The sequence below is a fragment of the Peromyscus eremicus genome, chromosome 2 (genome assembly GCF_949786415.1).
Source record: "Peromyscus eremicus chromosome 2, PerEre_H2_v1, whole genome shotgun sequence".
NCBI lineage: Eukaryota > Metazoa > Chordata > Mammalia > Rodentia > Cricetidae > Peromyscus > Peromyscus eremicus.
Genome location: NC_081417.1, coordinates 122975706 through 122998164, shown reverse-complemented (window position 1 = coordinate 122998164; position 22459 = coordinate 122975706). Strand labels below are relative to the sequence as shown.

Here is a 22459-nt window from a genome sequence, read left to right as displayed (position 1 = left end):
ATGGTATACCCTTAGATAACACACATATAAACAATAAAAGATACTGGTCAGACTTTAACATACACCATACTACGGACCTAAAGATAACAGGTAAGCATATAGAAAGATGCTCTCCAACATAAGTAATGGGGAAATACTGACTGAAACAATGAAATGCCACAGCACATCTAATAGAATGGCCAAAGTACAGAACACAGATATAACACAAATTCTAGTAGGGGCGTGGATCAAGAGGAACTTTCCCTCATTTCTGGTGGGAATACAAAATGGTACAGCCACTTTGGAGTTCAGCAGTTTCATTTTAACAAACTAAATATTCACTTACATTGTTCAGCAATCCTGCTTAATAATATTTACTTGGAAGACTTAAAAATTGCACCACACGAAAACCAGCAATTGGATCTTTTTGTCAGTTTGAGACAGGGTCTCATGTAGTCACACTGGCCTCAAAGTCAGTATGTAGCTGAGTTATAACCTTGATGATCTCCTCCTGAGTCTTCTACTTCCATCTCCAAAAGCAAGGATGACAGGCACTTTTAGACCTCCTTTATTTAGGACTGGGAATCAAATCCAGTCTCATGCATGTTAGGCAAACACTTTATAAACACAACTCCTTCCCCAGCCTTTTTTTTCCCCTTTTGGTTTAATTTTTTGTTTTTGTTTGATTTTGATTTTGAGACAATGTCTTGCTCCACAGCCAGAGCTGGCCTTGGACTTTGAATCTTTCTGCCTCAGCCTCCAAACTGCTGGGATTACATGAATACATCAAGCCAAATTCATTTATGTGGATCTTTATATCATCTGTATGATAACTGTCAAAACTTAAGGGCAATTAAGGGCCGGGCAGTGGTGGCGCACGCCTTTAGGCCCAGCACTCGGGAAGCAGAGCCAGGCGGATCTCTATGAATTCGAGGCCAGCCTGGTCTACAGACTGAGATCCAGGACAGGAACCAAAACTACACAGAGAATCCCTGTCTTGAAAAACCAAAAAAAAAAAAAAAAAAAAAGAGCAATCAAAATGTCCTTCGGTTGGTAACTGAATAAAGAAATTGACACATTCAATAAAGTAATGAGGCATTTACCAATGTAAAGACATGAAGAAAATGTAAAGACGTATTACTTAATTTGAATATTTCTTAAGTCCCTTCTCCCCCAAAGTCCATGTGTGTGAGTAACTGTAAACCATTTATTTATTTTTATTTTATGTGTATGGGTGTTTTGCCTGCACCTATGTCTGTGTACCATGTTTGTGCCTGGTACCCAGGGAGGCCAAAAGAGAACATCAGATCCTCTGGAACAGGAATTTCAGTTGCAGATGGTTGTGAGCTGCCACGTGGGTGCTAGGAACTGAACCTGGGTGCTCTGCAAGAACAGTCAGTGCTCTTAAGCTGCTGTACCATCTCTCTAGCTCTTAGAGAGTATCAACTTGCTACAACTTAGCATCACCTCTGATAGAGAGCAAGAATGAAGGATTGCCTAGATTAAGTTGAGCTGTACACATGTCTGTAGAGAGTTGTCTTAATTGTTAGCTCATATAGAAGGACCCACCACATTATGGGAAACACCATTACCAAGGTGTTGGGAGGGAAGAGACAGGAGACAGTTACCAGAAAGCAAGCAGTGCACACGGATGTATTAATTTCTCACTGCTCTTGACTGTGGATGTGGCATGACCAACTATCTCAAACTCCTGCTGTTTTGACTTCCCTGAAATTATGGACCAAGGTTGAAGCTGTTTAAGCCAAATAAACTCTTTCCTCCCCTAAGCTACTTTTTTGTCAGAATATTTTATCATAGTACAGAAATGAAACTGGGACAATCTGTTAAAGGCTTGGTCATCAAGATGATGCTATGAAGATCTTATTAGGTTTTTATGGGAAATTATTAGGTTATTGAGGGCAGGTCCAATAAGTGGATTTGAGACCCCAGTTTCAGTGTCTCTGTGTCCCAGCTCATAATATATGCAACCTGCTCCACCACAAACATGAAATATGATATGCTAATAGAGAAAAGGGCCAACTAGCCTTAAACTCTACTTGTTGGAATCATAAGCCCAAATATAGCATTTATTATAGGCTAACTGTCCTAGTTCATTGTACTAACGTGAAGCTGACTCACACATGGGTAAAAAAGAAGCCAAACATAAAGGGTAGATACTGGGTATAAGTGATTCCAACTATCTGATATTTTACACAAAGACAAAACTATGGAGATACTAAAAAGATCAGTGATTACCAAGAGTTGGCAGGACGGAGGATAACTAGATAAAGCAAAGACAAAGTTAAGAAAAAAACTGTATTGTATAATAACAATATGCACATAATTATATATTTATCCAAAGCTACATGATATACAACACCAAGCATGAATCACAAATGTAAACTATGGATTTGGTATGACTATGACATGTCACTGTAGATTCACAAATTTTAACAATGGTTGATAATGGAGGAATGCCTACCCAAATGGGGGTTATATGAGAAATCTCTACACACTTCTCAATTTTGCTGTGATCTTAAAATTAACAAAAAAATACAGACTGATTTGACTAGAAATAAGTCTCAGTAGTATAGTGCTCACCTACCATGTATGTATGAGGCTTGATTCACAGCATCACAAAGACTTTTATAATACCAAAAACATACTACTTAGTTAGGAATTTTTTTCCTGGGGGGAAAAATATTTAAAATTTTTATTTCCCTGGTACTGATTGTAAGACGGGAAGGAGGCACTGCTAAAACCCTATCATTCATGAGACTATTTGAAAATTTAGGACTAGCTTTAAGATATTCATATCACGTGGCTAGATATTTTGTCATTTTCTTCTTTGCCAACATATTATAATTTATGTGAGAACAGAATATGTGGTTTTCCAGCTGGGCATGATGGTGCACACCTTTAATCCCAGCACTCGGGAGGCAGAGGCAAGCAGAGCTCTGTGAATTCGAGGCCAGCCTGGTCTACAAAGAAAGTTCCAAAACACCCAGGACTGTTACACAGAGAAACCCTGTCTCAAACAAACAAACAAAAAAACAACAACAAAAAGAATATGTGGTTTTCCAAATACTTCTGGTATTTTTCTCCTATCTCTAAACAGTTATACTTCTAAGAAGACAGAACTGGACCTTCTCTAATGTCCACAAATCCACTCTTGTGCCCAAAATTGGGAAGAACAAATGGAAGATTAAGAACTATTTTACACCTGTTTCAGAGAGTATAAACTGGCTACATCAATTGACACTAAGTATGACTTTAAAAGAAATGAGGAAATTTTTCCTACTTTTTTTTGTTTGTTTGTTTGTTTTTGTTTTTGTTTTTTCCAGACAGGGTTTCTTTGTGTAACCCTGGCTGTCCTGGAACTCACTTTGTAGACCAGGCTGGCCTTGAACTCACAGAGATCTATCTGCCTGCCTCTGCCTCCAAAGTGCTGGGATTAAAAGTATGAGCCACTAGTGCCCAGCTTTCCTACTTATTCTTGACAAAACTTTTCAAGGTTGTCAAAGTATACATAGGAATACATAAGGAAGGAGGAGGAGGAGAAGTACTCCAGAGAGAAGAAATTTCTTATTTCCATGTGAGAGTCTATAATATTATGAGTTTGTGGTGACCTACAGGAACTTGATACACATCCACAATATTCTTTTTTTTAGGGGGGTAGGTGAGGGTGAGACAGAGTTTCTCTGTGTAGCCCTGGCTGTCCTGGAACTCACTCTGTAGATCAGGTTGGCCTCGAACTCAGAGATCCACCTGCCTCTGCCTCCTGAGTGCTGGGATTAAAGGCATGTGCCATCACCACTTAGCTCATCTGCAAATATTCTAAGACTACAACATTTTAAAATATTATAAAAGATACTCAATAGTTCCAGTTACCTCACATCCCTTTGGTATTCAATATTCTCCTATAATAAATTTTCCTAAAGGTTCACTATTTAATTATAGCATTAATTTTAACAAGAAACCCAGAATATTCATGATAGAAAAATCTCTCATACTGTCATGAACTCAGCAAGCTCTCCTGTTTAAATCCATGATTTGCTTAAAAACACCTATAACAGTTCTATTTTAGACAGTGTATCACTCAGTTGCTTAGGGTGCCCTGAAACACACTACGTAACACAGGCTGGCCTTGAACTCAAAATCCTATTTCTCTGTAGTCTAAGTGTTAGGACTATAGGCATCAGCCCTTATGCTCTGGGCTTTACAGAACTGTTGAACACTAACCTCTTGCAGGACTGGGATAACCGGTGGCTTTCTTTGCTGCAGAAAGTACAGCACCATAAGGATATACGCATATGAAGATAAACTTCCTCGAGATGCATCTCCAATGTCACAGCGCTAGAAAATAGAATGATTACAAATAAAAATTAATATTCTCATTCCACAAACCACTGACTACTCTGATATGCCATTCTATTTTTATTTATTTATTTACTTAGGAAAGGTAACTCTAAACGGAGTCCTGGTTGTTCTGGAACTTACTATGTAGACTAGGCTGGCCTCGAACTCACAGAGATCCACCTGCCTCTGCCTCCCAAGTACTGGGATTAAACGCATGCATTACCATGCCTAGCAACTCTTTAAAAATCAGTTTAAGCCGGGCGGTGGTGGCGCACGCCTTTAATCCCAGCACTCGGGAGGCAGAGCCAGGTGGATCTTTGTGAGTTCGAGGCTAGCCTGGGCTACTGAGCGAGTTCCAGGAAAGGCGCAAAGCTACATAGAGAGACCCTGTCTCGAAAAACTAAAAAAAAAAATCAGTTTAATACAAATGCTATGAAAAACAAGCACTATCAAAATAAGAAAAGCAAAACAAATTTAGTGACCAAGTATTTGCATTCCAAAAATTATCTTCAAAAATTTATAAAATAACTAAGAAATTTGATTTTAAAACTGGAATAGTTATATTATGAAAACATTAGGAAAAAAATTAGTTTATCAGTAAAGTTCAGAATAAAAGTACTGGAGCTATCTACACGAAGTAGCAGTAGAAGTAGTAGTAGTAGTAGTAGTAGTAGTAGTAGTAGTAGTAGTAGTAGTTGTACATGTCTACTAAAAAAAAAATTTAAGTTAAATTAAATTAAAAAAGAAAAATGAGGGTTTGAAAAATGGCTCAGTGGAATAAAACAATTGCTGTGAAAAAACAAGAGGGGCCAAGTTCAAACCCCCAATAAAAGCTCCGAAGTGCTTCATGTGCCTGTGAACTCAGCACCCAGGGCAGAGACAAAAAATCGTGGAAGCTTGTGGATCAACTATCTGTTTTTAAAAGCTCAGGGACCAACCAGGCATGGTAGTATACACCTTTAATCCTAGCACTTAGGAGACAGAGGCAGAAGGATCAGTTTGAGTTTGAGGCCAGTCTAGTCTAAACAGCTAGTTCCAGACCAGCTTAGGGTACATAGTGAGACCTTGTAACAAAAATAAATTTAAAAACTTAAGTAAATAAATTAAATTAATATGTACTAAAAGATCAGGTACAACTCAGGAGATTAAAACAGGGAGATCACCTGAGTCCAAGAAACAGAGCAAGACCCTATCTTAAAAGAGAATGAAGAAAAAAAAAGAAAGAAAAAACTATATAAATAAAGTTGAGACAATATTTGTTACAAGTCTAACACCAGTATGTGTCACTTTAGCTATCATAAATATTATAACAAAAGAGACTATTTCACTTCTTCCTAAGTACCTTAGCAAACACTTTCATAGTATATCCCAAGTACTGGACTCTAGGATCAATAGCTGCATAAGTAGCTAGCATTCTTGTGTTGTGTTGAGCCTGAAAAGAAATTACGCATTAGAAATCATTAAATATGAACTAATAAACTTATAAATGAGGTAAAAAGATACAGTATATTGTAAATAGTATACTGAGATTTCAAAATGCCTAACAATTAGTCAAACAAGTCAACTTTACTCTGAAATTAGTATCAAAATGAAAATACTTTTTTCTTACACAGCTCACAGTTGAGAATTTACACACACCAATAATGTGTCAACTTTTTTTTAAAATTTATTTAATAAGGAAAAGTGAGAATGCAGTGCCCTCACTATCACCAATTATACTATCAAGTTTCCCACACTTGCAGGGGTCAGTCTTCCCTGCCAGGAAAGTCTATCTGACAACTTTTAAAATTGAAAGTATAAATCAATAACAAACATACTAAGAAGGAGATCACAGACATTCCCATTCACAACAGCCTCAAAGAAAATAAAGTTATCTAGGAGTAAACCTAAACAAAGAGATGAAAGATTTCTACCATGTAAACTTTAAATCATAAAGAAAACGGTAAGACACTAGACACACCATGCTCATGGACTAGTAGAATCAATATTGTGAAAATAACTTTCTGCCAAAATATCTTTACAGATTCAATGCGACCCAATAAAAATCTCCACCTCACTCTTCACAGAAATAGAAAAACACTATCCTAAAATTCATATGGAAACACTTAAGAGCATGGATAATAAAAAAAAAGAAAAGAAAAGAAAAGAAAAATCCTGAACAAAAGGAGTCATATTGGAGAGATTACAATTCCAGATGATATATTACAGAGCCATATAATAAAAACAATACAGCACTGGCACATAAAAAGACATGTAGATCAATGGAAAAAAATTTAACACCCAAACATGAGTATGCCTAGCTACAGCCATCTAATATTTGACAAAGATGCTAATAACATAAACTGGAGAAGAGACAGCATCTTCAAAATATAGTTCTGGGAAACCATGCAGAAGAATGAAATTATAACAGTTTCTATCACCTTGCACAAAAAATAACTCCAAATGGACCAAAGATCTAAATCTGAATGCTCAAACACTGCAAGTACTAGAAGAAAGCATAAGCAGCACTTTATTTGGTATAGGTGTAAGAGAGGACTTTCTGATTTTAGACTACATTTGCCCAGTAATTGAGTCAACAATTGAGGACCTCATAAAACTAAAAAGCTTCTGTATAGCTAAGAAATAACCTAGTGGCCAGGAGGTGGTGGTGCATGTCTTTGATCCCAGCACATGGAAGGCAGAGGCAGTCAAATCTCAGTGAGTTTGAGGCCAGCCTGGTCTACAAAGCAAGTTCCAGGTTAGCAAGGACTATTACACAGAGAAAACCTGTCTTGGAAAACCAAAAGAAAAAGAAAAGAAAAAAAACAGAGAGAGAGAGAGAGAGAGAGAGAGAGAGACAGAGAGACAGAGAGAGAGAGAGAGAGAGAGAAACAATCAAGTGAAGAGAAAGCCTACAGAATGGTAGAGAATCTTTACCATTTTAAAATATGACAAAAGGATTAATATTCAGGATATATAAAGAATTCAGGGGTTGGGGATTTAGCTCAGTGGTAGAGTGCTTCCCTAGCAAGCGCAAGGCCCTGGGTTCGGCCCTCAGCTCTGGGGAAAAAAAAAAAAAAAAGAATTCAAAATACAGTTAAAGGTAAAAAAAACAAACAATCCATTCAGAAATGGGCTTGGGATATGAACAAGGAATTCTTTTTGTATGTTTTGCTTTTCAAGACAGGGTTTCTCTGTGTAGCCCTGGTTGTCCTGGAATTCACTCTATAGACCACGTTGGCCTCAAACTCAGAGATCCACCTTCCTCTGCCTCCCAGATTAAAGGTGTACACCACCACACCCGGCTTAGGGAGTTCTTTTTTTAAAAAAAAATAAATAATTAAAATGGCTGAGAAATATCTCTCCAAAAAATGTTCATCATCCCTAACAATTAGGAAAACACAAACCAAAACAACTTGGAGATTTCATCTTACCCTAAAACAAAACAAAACCAACAATAAATGCTGGAGAGGATGTGGTGAACTCTCATCTTCTAAGGGCAGAATTGCAAGTTGCTGCAGCTACTCTGGAAATCAGTGTGGAGAACTCTGAAAAAGCTACAAATAAATCTCCCGTATGAGCCAGCTATACCCCTCCTTAACATATGTCCAAAAGACTCACCATCCTATCTACAAAAACTTGATCAGCTATCTTAACTGCCACTCTATGCATACTAGATGAGACATAGAAGCTACAAAAACGCCCTTCAACTGATGAATGGATAATGTGGTACATATACACTAGGTACTACTATTCAGCTGTAAAGAAAAATGAAATCATGAATGTGCAGGTAAATGGATGGGACTGGGAAGAAAAAAAAATTCACATTGAGTGAAGTAACCCAGATCCACAAAGATAAACACATCATGTTCTCTCCCATCTGGAGTTTCCTAGGCACGAATCTTCAGATGGGAGTATACAATCTGAAGTAACTAAAGAAGCCAGAAAAGTAAAAGGGACCATGGGGAAAAAGAGAGTAGCAATAGAGAGGAGTAACAGGGTACAAGTGATTTTGAAAAAAATTGATGAAGGCATTTTAATTACAGAACGGGAGGGACACTAATTCAGAAGGAAGGAGGAGAATAAACTAACATTCAGGATGTCTAAAAAGGTCATAAGGAATCATGTTATTATCTAAAATTACATATACATACATAGTTAAATAAAATTTCCCTATCTGGGCTGAAAATGTTCCCTTCAAAAGCCACAGACTTAAGAAAAAACCTACAGTAGACATGAGAAGCTCCTTATTGAGTCAGGGTTATCCAGAGACTTCCAAAATACAGGCTATTGTTGCCCTTGGTTGCCTCCCAGAGGTTGACAGTAACTTCCTATTGCTTAAGACATCATGTTCTGCCAGGGCTGGAGGGGGTGGGGGTGGCACATACCTTTAATCCCAGCACTCAAGAGGCAGAGGCAGAAGGATCTCTGTGAGTTCCAGACCAGCTTGGTCTACAAGGCTAGTTCCAGGACAGCCAGGACTGTTACACAGAGAAACCCAGTCTCCAAAATCAAAAACAAAAAGCAAGACATCATGTTATTCTGAAACATGACTTAAAGGATCCAATCTAGTTCTAACCTGAAAGCCTCTTCACTGAGGACTAGCTTTCATACGAGAAGACTCCACGCAAGCTTCCAAGAGAGGGAAGTAACCAATATTCCTATTCAGTTATGATGCCGATGAACTAAAGCAATGGCAAGCAAGAAGACTTAGCAAAGGTGCAATTGTGCACATACCTTGGCTACTACCTTGGCAGTAACCAATGTCTCTCTAATTAGACTTAAGGCCAGCTCAACAAGAAGGAAATCATGCCTGGTACTGGAAACTTAGTCAACAATCAGGGGTCAGTGAATTCATAGATCTACACGCTAAATATCCTTCTGCTCAGAGAAGGTATAAGACTCACTCATCAAAGAAACGTCTCTGTGTAACAAATGGAAATCATTCCAGAAAATCACCACCAATCAAATGCAAAGAACAAGTAACCAAGTGAATGAAGCCCAGCCCTAACTGATCCACCTAAACACAACTCCTGAACCTAAGGCTCAGAAATCATAGCAGAAGAGGAGACAGGAAGATTTTAAGAGCCACAGGAGCAGGACATTTGCTAGAAATTTCTGAGAAGCAAAACCTATGAAGTCTCAACAACATGGCTGCCTAAACAAGATCTGAAAACAAGGACTACACCAATAAATACCCTAAAATGAAAGAGGAAATCTCACGGGACCTATCCTAGAAAAAAATAATGACAACTAAGGAACACTGAGAGCAGGAGAAACAGTCTTCCCCAGGGAAGAGCATGCTGATTGGTTATCTAATCCCAAGTGATCAGCTCTGAAATCATATACATACAAGTAAGTAACTTGTAAGCTTTATATATTTATATAAAACTGAGCAGGTTATATTTATATATTTAGGAATATACATACACATATACATAATACATATATACAAACATATACATACATAATAATTAAACAAATAGATGCCATCAATTTGTGGAAAGAACATGGGGGTGCGTGGGAAGTGTGGGAGGAAAGGGAAGAGAGAAAGGAATGTAGTTATATTTTCATATCAAAAATATATTTAAAATATAGAAGTAAAAAGTACAATGATTGCTGAGCCTATAAAGGAAATCTTACCAATGTGTTATATAGACTGATATCACCTTCTAGTCCACTTCGTCGGTGTTCAAATTTTACGATAGGCACTTTGGCAGTAGTTATAGGCAGAATGTTTCTTAAACCTGAGGGTGAGGGAACAAAAACTTAATCAAGTTAAATACTTTCTATAATGCTAAAAAGTACTTTTTGTCATAAAGATAAGATACAAAATTTTACCTGGATGCCTCTTAAGAATTTTTGCCAAATTTTCAATTATTTCCTTACAGTTTAATTTCTGGAAAAATAAATGAGAAAGTAGGGTTCAATTTGACCTACTGTAAATTCTACTGTAACCAAAGCATTTAATACTGGTACTTAAAATTTCTAATCATAATGAGTTGTATAACCTTGTTTACCAAGTAACAGTTCAAAGACCCCCATCATCAACATAAACCTGGAACCTGGCAGAAATGCAGACTCTCAGGCCTTTCTAATAAGTATTCTAGGAAGATCCCAAGGTTATTCACACATTGAAGTCTGAAAAGCATGAAGAAAGCAGAATGGTTTTCAATATGTGAATCTGTTTTTACAGAAAATTATCTATGATATCCATTCTTTTGGTTTTGAATGGGGGAATTTATTAAGAATGTAGTAAGTGGGAGTAAAAGAATAAAACAGTAAGCAGTAATAAATAATAAGAGTGTTAGATTAGACACATAATCTAACAGAAACCACCAGAGAAGCCCAGGTAACAAAACAGCAAGACCCTTTGAACAAGAGGATCCCAAGCAGAACATTTAGTCAGTTTACTTACTGTTTTACTGTTTTAGTCCTGGTACTATATATTCAATGAACTCGCTCATTTAAAAAAAAAAAAAAAAGAAAAAAGTACAGCTATTGTAGATCATTCTCTATATAAAACACGACTGGTGTAGTTTCAAGACCTGGAAGATGCCATTTCTGCTGAAACTTACTGAATGAAATTAAAGATAGGTTTAGTGAGGGCAAAACACTGTAATGATAAAGAACACAGGCACACAATTTAGAAAGACTCAGACTCAAATTTTGAAGTAAGTATTAACTGTTTTCATGACTGATTCTTAACACCTCCAAGCTTCATACTACTATTCTATAAAGTCAAAATAATCGTAAGTTTCTGACCTACAGAGTTACCGGAAAATTACATAAAACCTATTAAAAAGCATTCAGTAGCCCAGAGGTGATGGCACATGCCTTTAATCCCAGCACTCAGGAGGCAAAGGCACGCAGATCTCTGTGAGTTTGAGGCCAGCCTGGTCTTCAGATAGTTCCAGGACATCCAGGACTGTTACACAGAAAAACCCTGTCTCCAAAAACTAAACAAAAACAAAACCCCAAAAGCACCATCAAGTCTGATGCAAGAAATGCACTTGAAGTTTTCGACCTTTTTTTTTTTTTTTTTAAATGATGATGTGGTGTTTCTGGTATTAGTTTTGCTTGTTTTTCTCATTTTGGTTTTTTTGAAACAGGGTCTCTATAGCTCTGGCTATCCTGTAACTCTCTATGTAGACCAGGCTAGCTAGCCTTGAACACAGAACACCTTCTGTCTCTACCCCTGCTGCCACCTTGCCCCCCTCCCCCTTTAAAGACCTGTGTCACCATGTCTGGCTTCTATTATTATGTTGATGAGGTACAAAAACATAATCCTATTACTACAGCACCAACTTCCTAAAGGAAGTTCATTCTTCTGCAAATTTCAATGTTATTTTTAAAAAAGCAGAGACAGCAAAAAAAAAAAAAAAAAAAAAAAAAAGCCGGGCGGTGGTGGCACACACCTTTAATCCCAGCACTCGGGAGGCAGAGCCAAGTGGCTCTCTGTGAGTTCAAGGCCAGCCTGGTCTACAGAGTGAGTTCCAGGAAAGGTGCAAAGCTACACAGAGAAACCCTGTCTCAAAAAACAAAAAACAAACAAACAAAAAAAGCAGAGACAGCAAAATTGATATGGCAATGAAAATCAAAATAGAGAACAGAGAATAATGGCTTTATAAATTAACTGTATTAAGCTAAAGAGCATTAGAAAAAAAAAATCAATCCCAACTGTCATTATCAAACCACTTTTTAATATATTCAACTTATATATTCCTTTATTACAAGAAAGAAAGCACCAATGCAGGTAAATTTGGGGATTTCAAAAGAATCATCAGTTACTAATTCACATACACTAAAAAGGAGAAGTAACTGCTCTTTACTGTGTAAAATATACAATTATGATAAACTCTTTTACTAAAGAGTTAATTATAGCTCTTCTGGAATAAAATATTTTATTCTTTTTAATTGTCTCAACTTCCCTATATCTAATTCAAATCTAAATATTAAAGTTAATAAAGAATATATCTAAATCTCTCTTTCCTGCTCCATCAGTTTTTGCTCTTCAAAATAGAGAAGGACAACACCCTTCCACATAGTTGAGAATTTAAATAAAGAGACAGTATTTACAACTCTTCAGCTAGTTTCTTTTTGAGGAAGGGGGAAATGGTGGCAACAAGGTTGCTCTGTGTAGCCTTGGCTGGCCAAAACTCACAGAGATCCAACTCTTACCCAGAGTGATGGGATTCAGTTTCTTTATAAAACAAGGAAACACGAGCTTGTAAAATGGCCATGAAAATTGATGACCTGAGTTCAATCCCTTGAACCCACAGCAGAAAGAGAACTGACTCCCAGAGGGTTATCCTCTGACCTCTACACACTTCTCATGACTCAGGCACAGGCACAGGCGGCTGTGAATACATCTATATGCATATGCGCGCGTGTGTGGACACACACACACACACACACACACACACACACACACACACAAAATGATGATGATAAATAAAATTTTAAAAATTTGGGGCTGAAGAGATGGCTCAGAGGTTAAGAGCACTGGTTGCTCTCCCGGAGTTCCTGAGTTCAATTCCCAGCAACCAAATAGTGGCTCACAACCATCTACAATAAGATATGGTGCCCTCTTCTGGCACACAGGCATACATGTAGATGGAACACTGTATATGAAATAAATAAAACTTAAAAAAAAAATTTTTTTTATGGTGATCGATTTCTTAGAGTGAGAAAAAATGATGTACCAGACATCACCGCCATCTTTACTTTAGGCCTACAAATTTTAAAATCACCTTCTGGAAGAACTGCCTCAGGAACACAAAGCTACACTATTCTGCTGGATTATTTCCTTTAAAAAAGCCGGGCAATGATGGCGCAAGCCTTTAATCCCAGCACTCAGGAGGCAGAGGCAGGCGGATCTCTGTGAGTTCAAGGCCAGCCTGGTCTACAAAGCGAGTTCCAGGAAAGGCACAAAGCTACACAGAGAAACCCTGTCTTGAAAAAAAAACAAAAAAAAATTAACTATGTGTATATGGGAATTTATGTGTGCATGCATGCACGCATGCACACACACACACACACACACACACACACACACACACACACACGCTCGCACTACATGAGTGGGTGCCCAAGGAGGCTCAAGGCCTCCAATCTTCTGGAACTGGAATTACAGGTAGCTTTTGAGCTGCCTGACTTGGGTGCTGAGAATCAAACTTGGGTCCTCTGGATGAGTAAGTAATACACTTTTAAGTGATGAGCCATTTCTCCAGCTTGTGAATTATTTTCTAACAGAAGATACACTGGTACCACTACAGGTGCCAAAAAGCTTGACCTTGTTCCAACCTTACAAATGGTACCTGACTTTGAAACATAAATACGAACAGCAGGGTTGGGAATATGTCTCAGTTACAGAATGCTTGACTAGCATACACAAGGCTCTGGGTTCCATCTATAGGAACACTTGGGATTAGGAGTCAAGAGAGTGAGAAGCTCTAGGCCAGACTGGGTTACATGACACCCTGTGATAATGTAGCATAGCACAGTACATACAGCACAGAACAGCACTGCACAACACAGATAAAAACAAAACTAAAATAAATAGATGGAGCCAATGAGTTTTATCTGAGACATACATGATTATTGATAAAAAAAAAAAAAACCAATAGATACATTGGTGAAAAATCTCTACAAGTGTCCATCCATTCCTCCTCTATGCTCTAACAATGGACTGAAACACTTCTCCCCTACCCAGTCAGTCTCCTTCACTAGAGTTGGGACACTCTCATTCACATGAACAAAGTTGGGAACACAAAGAAGAAAAGCATGACCATAACCCCACTGCTGAGATTGTACTGGGAAAAATGTCTTTTTTTTTGGTTTTTCGAGACAGGGTTTCTCTGTGTAGCTTTGCGCCTTTCCTGGAACTCGCTTTGGAGACCAGGCTGGCCTCGAACTCACAGAGATCCGCCTGGCTCTGCCTCCCGAGTGCTGGGATTAAAGGCGTGCGCCACCATCGCCCGGCAAAATGTCTCCTTATATATCAAGATTATTTAGAGAGCTTTCAACTTCATAAAGTAGAGGTTTGATTCTACATTGTCTCCTTATATATCAAGATTATTTAGAGAGCTTTCAACTTCATAAATAGAGGTTTGATTCTACATTATCATTAATACTATAGTCGGTTACATTATGGGCTAAAAAAATAATTACGGAGCGGCAGTAAGATATAACATGAAGAGCAGGAACCACACAACCCTAGACACAAATGCTGGCTTCAACATGTACAAGGTGAGTGAGGTGTGGTTAAATAAGTCAATTTGTCTTTTTTGGGGGGAAGGGGTACCATTTATTTATTTATTTACTTGTATGAAGGAAGAAGGAGCACCACAGCACACAGGGAGGTCAGAGGACAACTTGCTGAGCTAGTTCTCTCTCCTTCCACCACGTGGATCCCAGGATCAAACTTCGGTTATCAGGCTTGGAAACAACCATCTTTACCTACTGTACTATCTCTACAGGCCCTGGCTTATCTTTCGAAGCTTCAATCTCCTCATTTTGAAAATGGGGTAATTAATAACTACCTCAAAATGGGTTAAGAATGAAAAAGAATACAGCATGTGTAAGTGTATACAGCAACTCAATAAATGTTAGTTTCCCCTCCCATCCAAAGTAAAATTTCTAACCTTCAGTCATTTTAACATTGGTTCTATGGAAAAGATGTTACCACCCTAAAATTACAATTAATTTTTAGAATGTAATCCATTTATAAATTAGACGACTGCCTGTATTTTCTACTTACAGAATACTAACAGAGTGAGAGAGAGTATAAAAAAGAAACAGAGTAATCAAGATCAATGCTTACAACCAAATACAAGTAACAGCTTCTCATTGGGTCTAATGAAAAAATTTCAACTTGTGGTTAGCTAACTTTTTCATCCAATTCATTATTAGACTCTTGAAAGTTTCAAAGACCTAGCTGTTACATTAAAACAGGATGAATATGCATGTCTGGGTCCATGGCCCCACGGTGGCTGGGGTCTAGGGTGGTGACCGTGGTTGCCACCAAAGTCTCTGTGGATGCCTGGGGTCTGGTACCCAAAGGCCAAACCGCCACAGCGGCTGTGCTGATCTGGGTGGACTGTGCTGCCACCAGGACCATGGTGGTATCTGGGCCTAAGCTGCTGCAGGGCCACGTCTGGGTCCTGGTCCTGCTGCAACTGGGGTCTGTAGTGATATCCACGGACTGTTAGCATGGAGGTCATTGGAACCATGCTGTGCTGCACCATCCCTGCCCTTCACTGGCCCTGGGATGGCTGCCCCTGACCCTTGCTGGATACTGCAGCAAGCAAGCTGTCCCTACCCCTCAGGGGAGAGCTTGCCAGCACTAGGAAAAGATGGCCCCCATCCCTCACCACAGGCATGCACCTCACCTGGGCAGCACACTAGAGTTGACCCTGCCCTACCTCATCTGCTATTCAGTGGCATGGCTGAGGGAAAGATGCCCTCCCCACTGTGGCCCTTATCTGTGGCAGGCAAGAAAGCTGGCACTGGGGTCCTGAGAGTGAGAAAACTAGCTGCAGTACAAAGGAGAGTGGGCCCTGCACCCTGCCTGGGCAGCACACTAGAGTTGACCCTGTTAGGGGGAATGGGACAGGGATGGACAAGAAAATGAGCTAACCCTAAGGGCATGAGAGCAGGAGAACTAACCTCCTTGCACGCCCTACCCTCATATTCCCCCTACAGCAATCAGGACAGAGGGCCTTGCACCTTGCCTGGACAAAACAGTAGAGTTGGCTCTGGTGATGTTAATGTGGGGGACCTGGATCTGAGGACCAGAGAGGAGAACTGGCCCAATTCCTAGCTGTAGGCTGCACTGGATGAGCTAGCCAAAGCATTTCTGGAGAGCTCACCTGGGTAGTGATGATGAGAAGTTGGTGGGCTGACCAACCCAGATACCACCCAGGTGCAGAACCAGGTTATGAGTTTGCCCACCCCAACCTCCATCAAATCTATGAACTTTTGGAGCATGTGAAGGGGATGAACTGTAGTAGAATATTATTTTAAGGTGTGTTACTTTTGCTTACGTTGCATTTGTTTAACTCTGTGAAGCTGCGTTACTGTGCCTGTCAAGGCAGGAGAAAGGACAGGAGGGGCTGGCAGGCAGAGAGAATATATAGAGGGAGAAATCTGGGAGAAGGGAGAGAGGAGCCAGAGAAGGAAGAGGACTCCAGGGGCCAGCCACCCAGCTACACAGCAAGCCACAGAGAAAGAGTAAGATTTACAGAAGTTAGAGAACGGGAAAAACCCAGATGCAAAAGGTAGTCAGAATAAGTTAAGGAAAGCTGGCAAGAAACTAAGCCAAGCTAAGGCCAGGCACTTATAAGAAGAATAAGCTTCCAAGTGTGATTTGTTTGGGAGTTGAGTGGTGCGCTCTGCGCCCCACCCCCCCTCCCCCCCCCCCCCCGCCCCAAATACCCAAAACAACTAATAACCACGAACCAACAGATCCAAAATAGCAGGATCTCCATGACACAGAACCACAACAGGATGTCCAAGAGGAGCCCCAGGGAGAGCCCATTATAGGTGGTGTAACACAAACCCGAGGCCTCAAGCCTGACTTGTGACAATGAACACTTGCAAGCAAAGATAAATGGATAAAGGGTAAACTGTGTGACTCAAAGAGCTACACTACAGCTTCCACAACAAGATTCTTCTTCTTTTTTGTTTCTTTGTTTTGTTTGGTTTTTGGGTTTTCTTTTAAATTTGGTTTTGATTTGGTGGGGAGGTTCTAAGTGCAGAGGGCAGATGTGAGGAGACGTGGAGATAAGTAGGATCAGAATGCATGATATGAAATACAAAAAAAAAAAATCAATAAAAGTGAAAAAAAAGGATGAATAGTAAATTAACTTACTTTAAGTCTGAATATTTTTAACAGATTTCAACAATAGCAGAGTTTGAGTATCTTCTAAATCCATAATGCTAATGCTTCTACATCTCAAACACTACTAACACAGTGATACAAAAAATGGTAATATGTATAATCAGTATCATGTACAAAATTAACACAGTAACCATTAGACAAAAACAAACTTTCAAATCCCTTCAAATATTAACTCTTACCTCTGCATTTTCATGGCCTTCCAGAGTCATACAAATATCCAGATCACTATCACGGAATCCAAATCCATTCTTTGAAGAACCAAATAAACACAATCTTGCCTTTTCTAAGCTCGAGAAAACAAGTCAATGAGCAGATTAGAGGAGTAATCCAACATCTACTAATAGCTTAACACAAAGTGATACACTGAGAAATTCCAAAACATCCAACCGTAGCTAGGATCTTTTGCTTAGGTTCTTTTTTTCCCCTTGGTTTTCTGAGATAGGGTTTCTCTATGTAGCACTGGCTGTCCTAGAACTCACTCTGTGGACCAGGCTGGCCTCAAACTCACAAAGATCCACCCCCCTCTGCCTCCCAAGTGCTGGGATTAAAGGCTTGCTTAGGTTCTTATGCCCAAGTAGCTAACTGCATTTTCTTTTTAACATATCATAAACTGAACATGTCTAAACTATCTACCTCACTCAAACCTTCTATTATTCCTATAATCCCAACTGTGATTGGTAAAGTTCATTGTCAGTTTTATGGGGGGAATCTCTAGACGTGTTTATGAGAGAGTATCAAGATTATGTTAATTGAAGTGGTAAGATCCACCCTTAATGTGGGTGATATGATTCCATGGACTAAATAAAAAGGAGAAATTGAGCTGAACACAAGCATTCATTATTTCCTGCTTCCTAACTGGATACATTGTGACCAGCTGTCTCCTGTTCCTGCTACCATCATGGATCCTAGTCCTGGAAACTATAAGCCAAAATAAATCCTTCTGTAAAATTACTTTTCTCAGGTAGTTTGTCAAAGCAAGGAGACAAGTAATTAAAACACCATCTCTCAACAATCAGTATCATTATCTATTTAAGATGCTCACCAGAAATATATAAGGTCCTTAATACCTTGCTTAACCTACATAATCTAATCACCAAGACCTTTAGCTTCTTCCAACTGAACTACCTACCACTTCCTGTTGTTCTTCAACACCAGTACCAAAGGTTAAGCTCAATAGCCAATAACTCGACTCTCAAAAGTAAACTAGTTCTTTCAATGTACAATTTAAGTACTTTTAAATTATCACCTCAATATATAGGGTCAATTTTCCTCCCATAGTCACTCTAATTCACTAGATATAAATCATGTTAGAGTTATGCCTTGTCATTTAAGAGTTCTATAACACTTTTCAAACAAGTTGTAATTTAAAGTTTAATTACACATTTACATTAATTTGTTTTATTAGTTGGAGCATGCCACCATGCACATGTGGACAGAGGAAAACTTGTGTGGGTTGGATCTCTCTTTTCACTGAGTTAGTCCCAGAGATTGAACTCAGATTGCCAGACTTGTTGGCAAGTGACTTTACCTGCTGAGCCATTTCCTTGTCCCTTAATTACATAGACAAGAAATCCCATACTTTGAAAGAAAAATCTGTCCATGTAATACTGATTAAATTTCAATGATAACTAAGAGGATAAAAGAACCTATGGTGCTCACTTCAGCAGCACATATACAAAGACTGGGACAATATAGAGATTAGCAAGGACTCTCTGCAAAGATGGCATAAAAATTTGTGATGCATTCCATATATTTTTAAAACTTTATTTGTGCACGTGTGTGTGCACCACAACACATGCGTGGAGATCGGAAAACAATTCATGGAAGTTGGTTGTCTAAAGAATCAAATTCAGGTCACCAGGCTGAGAACCTTTACCCAATGAGTCACCTCACTAGTCCAAGTGTTCCATATTTTTATGAGTTTTACTTTGAATTCTACTAAAGTAAAATATCCTTTAAAGTATTCTCAATGTAAAGTATTTCAAGGTATGAGACTTTGTTTTTCAAATATACAATATATTCATAAAAAGAAGCAATGATGATCAAATAGAATTGAGTGGGAGCTTTATCTAAAAGAGAAGGAGATTTCAGATTGGTCTGGACCTAATCAAATAAATAGAACTGAGTATAAGCTTTATCTAAAAGAGAAGGGGGATTTCAGATTGGTCTGGACCTCATCAAATAGGATAGCTGGCCAGGGAGCACCAGCGACAGAAGGCCTGTCTCTGCCTCCTCAGTACTGAGTTTACAAATGTGTACAAACATGTAAGTGTGGGTGTGCATGCACATATGCATGCAAGTTCTGGCAGAGACCAAAAGAGCGTTGAGTCCCTAGAATTACGGAAAGTCCACTGGACACTGAGAACTGAACTCAGGTTCTCTGGAAGTGTTCTCATTCACTGAGCCATCTCAGCCCTTGCACTCTATGTTTTTACATTGGTTCTGAGAATAAAACTCAGGTCCTCATGCTTACCACATTTACAAGTGAGCCATCTCCGATGCTCTAAATAAATTACTGTAAATACCCTTTTCTAAAATATTTGATCATAGACCTCTTGATTCTTTATGCTCACACTAAAAAATTGCTCTGCTATTTTGGAGCAAAACCCTTCAGATCATGCTTAGTATTTCTTTCCTTTACACCACACATGCACTAGCAATTCCTGTCACCCTCAAATGTAACCCAATTCTGACCACTTACCTCCTCCTCCACTTCTGTGCTTCATCTATACTTATGTCACAGTTCTCTGCAATGTTCTTGCTTGTACTCTTAAAGTGCTATAATCTGTTTTCTGAGATGGTATCACTTAATGCTAAAAATTCTACATAGCTTTAATTAAACAAAAGTCCTTGTACCAACGTCCAAAGGGTTCTAATGATCTAATCTTTAGGATACCTCTATGACCTCATCTTTCTATTACAACATATCTTACACATTCCACTCCAAACACACTGAACCTCCAATCAGTCTTTAAAAATGTTAGACATAATCTAAGACTCGGTACCCACCCTTTCTTTCTATAATATTCTCTCCTTGGAAATTCATATAATGTGTTCCTTCATATTATTCAGACTCAACTCAAATGCTATCTCATGAGAGATTGACTACACCATCTATCACTTCTTTTACCATCACACTTTTAATAGCATTTACTATTTATTGATTATATTTATTTAACTTGACTGCTCTACTCCCTTAAATATACTCCTCATGAGAGCAGTTTCTCTTTTATAAGTAATACAGCCACAGAAACTAGAACAGTACTTAACATGTAACAGTTAAACATTTGGAAGTCAATCAAAATCAAAACCATGTGATTACAGTAACAACCACCACCACCGACTTTTAGCCTATGACATACCATCGTACTCTTTTTGAATAAACTTTTCCAAGCCAATTAAAATTTGCTCCCTGTTGTGCTGCTCAGAGCAAGGTGGTGACAATTCATCTATATGAAAAAGAGAAAGAAAAGTGCAAACAAAATATAAAAATTCCTTCAGGTCTTTAACCTAAAAATTTTTACTCAACATTTTCACTACTTATGACTTTAAAACCATAAATGATATTAGAGAAAGGGCAAGGGGACAGAAAATAAAAAAAATTTAAATATATTTATATTATACAGGATAATTTTCCTTATAATCTACAAATACATTTACCTTTTGAAACTAATTAATACTGTCTTCTTCAGATATTTAACCCTTTCCCACAATCATGTTTCCCTCTATCTCAATGTGTTCAGTTACAAAGCATTCACTTAAATATCCTGTCAAGATTCCCATTTTCCCTATGAACTACTCTACCTCCTTCCAGCTTTGAGATTTCACCTTGATTTAAATTTTTTACTATTTCAAATTGCCTGCCACAGACTATCATATGATTTTCTAATGTTCGCTGTTTGACTCTCAACAAGATCACACAAATATCTTAATAACAGTCTCCCTCACCCCATCTACTCCAAAGACTCACACCCAAAACTCTATATAGTAACAGAAATAATGCAAGAACTTGCTTAAAAATGTTATGATTAATATTCACCTTTAATTTTACAATTAATATTTACCTTTATAAAGGAAATATATTAGGCTAAAGGGATGGTTCTGTGGTTAAGAGCACTAGGTGCTATTCCACAGGACCCAGGTCCAATCCCCAGCACCCAAAAGATGGCTCATAACTGTCTGTAACTCCAGTTCTGGGGAATCTGACACCCACCCACCCCCAACCCACCCCCCGAGACAGGGTTTCTCTGTGTAGCTTTGGTGCCTGTCCTGGATCTTGCTCTGTAGACCAGGCCTCGAACTCAGAGATCCACCTGGCTCTGCCTCCTGAGTGCTAGGATTAAAGGTGCGAGCCACCACTGCCCAGCGATAGTCTCTTCTGGCCTCTGAGGTCAAGGCACACTACACATGTGGTGTACAGACATACTTGAAGGCAAAACACCCATATATATAAAATAATTTTAAAATTAGTAATATTAATTTTAAAAAGCAAATACATGAGTACTTACAGTTGAGAGAGAAACTGGATAGATGAAATACAGTTGTTTTCTTTTTGGTTTGGGACTGTGAAACTATTCTATATATGCTCATCATGGATAGGTGACATACATGTTATGGGTTAGTTAAGTACATGTGTTAAAAAGAGATTTGGTCCTATACCAGGATGCTATTGAGATGGAACCTTTAAGAGGTATAACAATAGTTCAAAGTCTTCCAATCATAGGGAACACGTCCTTAAAGAAGAGAAATATTGGAATCCTACGTGCTTCCTCTTCTCTTCTGCATAGCAACTTTGAGAGGAATGGTTTTGCTATACCATGTACTTCTACTACAATGTACCACTTCATCATAGGCACAAAGTGAAAGAACCAATAGGTCCTAGACTAAATCCCCTCAAATACTAAGCCAAAATAAATCTATTTTGCTTTTAAGTTGATCCCTCTGAAATTTAGCCTAACATGATTAAATTCTAACACAAAAATCATGGAACCAAGAGTAAACCAAAGTGAATGAAAACAAAGTATAATGATATATATTTATAATGATTCCATAGAAACCCACTACTTTGAAGGCTAAAACTAAAAAAATTAATAAAACTGTTATAAGGTATACAAATTTTACAAAATGATATGAGATCAAAGGATCTCAGGATGGAATGCCGACTGTGACAAAAGAATCTATTTTATGAATATATGAAAAGCCTTCACTCAACGGAATAGGACAAAGATAATGAACCTA

The 22459-nt window shown here is 38.4% G+C and overlaps 1 protein-coding gene and 1 non-coding gene across 10 annotated transcripts in view; one reads left to right on the top strand and one right to left on the bottom strand.

Annotated features, from left to right (window-relative positions):
* Tut4 (terminal uridylyl transferase 4) overlaps window positions 1–22459 on the bottom strand; it is a 140801-nt gene that overhangs the window by 49634 nt on the left and 68708 nt on the right. For all 9 annotated transcript variants that reach the window (XR_009377620.1, XR_009377619.1, XM_059254668.1 and 6 more), the window contains exons 15-20: window positions 20584–20670; window positions 17401–17504; window positions 10159–10216; window positions 9961–10064; window positions 5681–5770; window positions 4222–4335 (exon numbers count right to left, since the gene is read on the bottom strand). Coding sequence is in view for 7 of the 9 variants with exons in the window: in XM_059254668.1 (XP_059110651.1) it covers window positions 4222–4335; window positions 5681–5770; window positions 9961–10064; window positions 10159–10216; window positions 17401–17504; window positions 20584–20670 (557 nt within the window). In the remaining 2 variants the exon portion in view is untranslated. The remainder of the gene's footprint in view (window positions 1–4221; window positions 4336–5680; window positions 5771–9960; window positions 10065–10158; window positions 10217–17400; window positions 17505–20583; window positions 20671–22459) is intronic.
* On the top strand, window positions 18873–18976 carry LOC131905392 (U6 spliceosomal RNA). Its single transcript, XR_009377911.1, has one exon. It is a non-coding gene; the product is annotated as a U6 spliceosomal RNA (small nuclear RNA).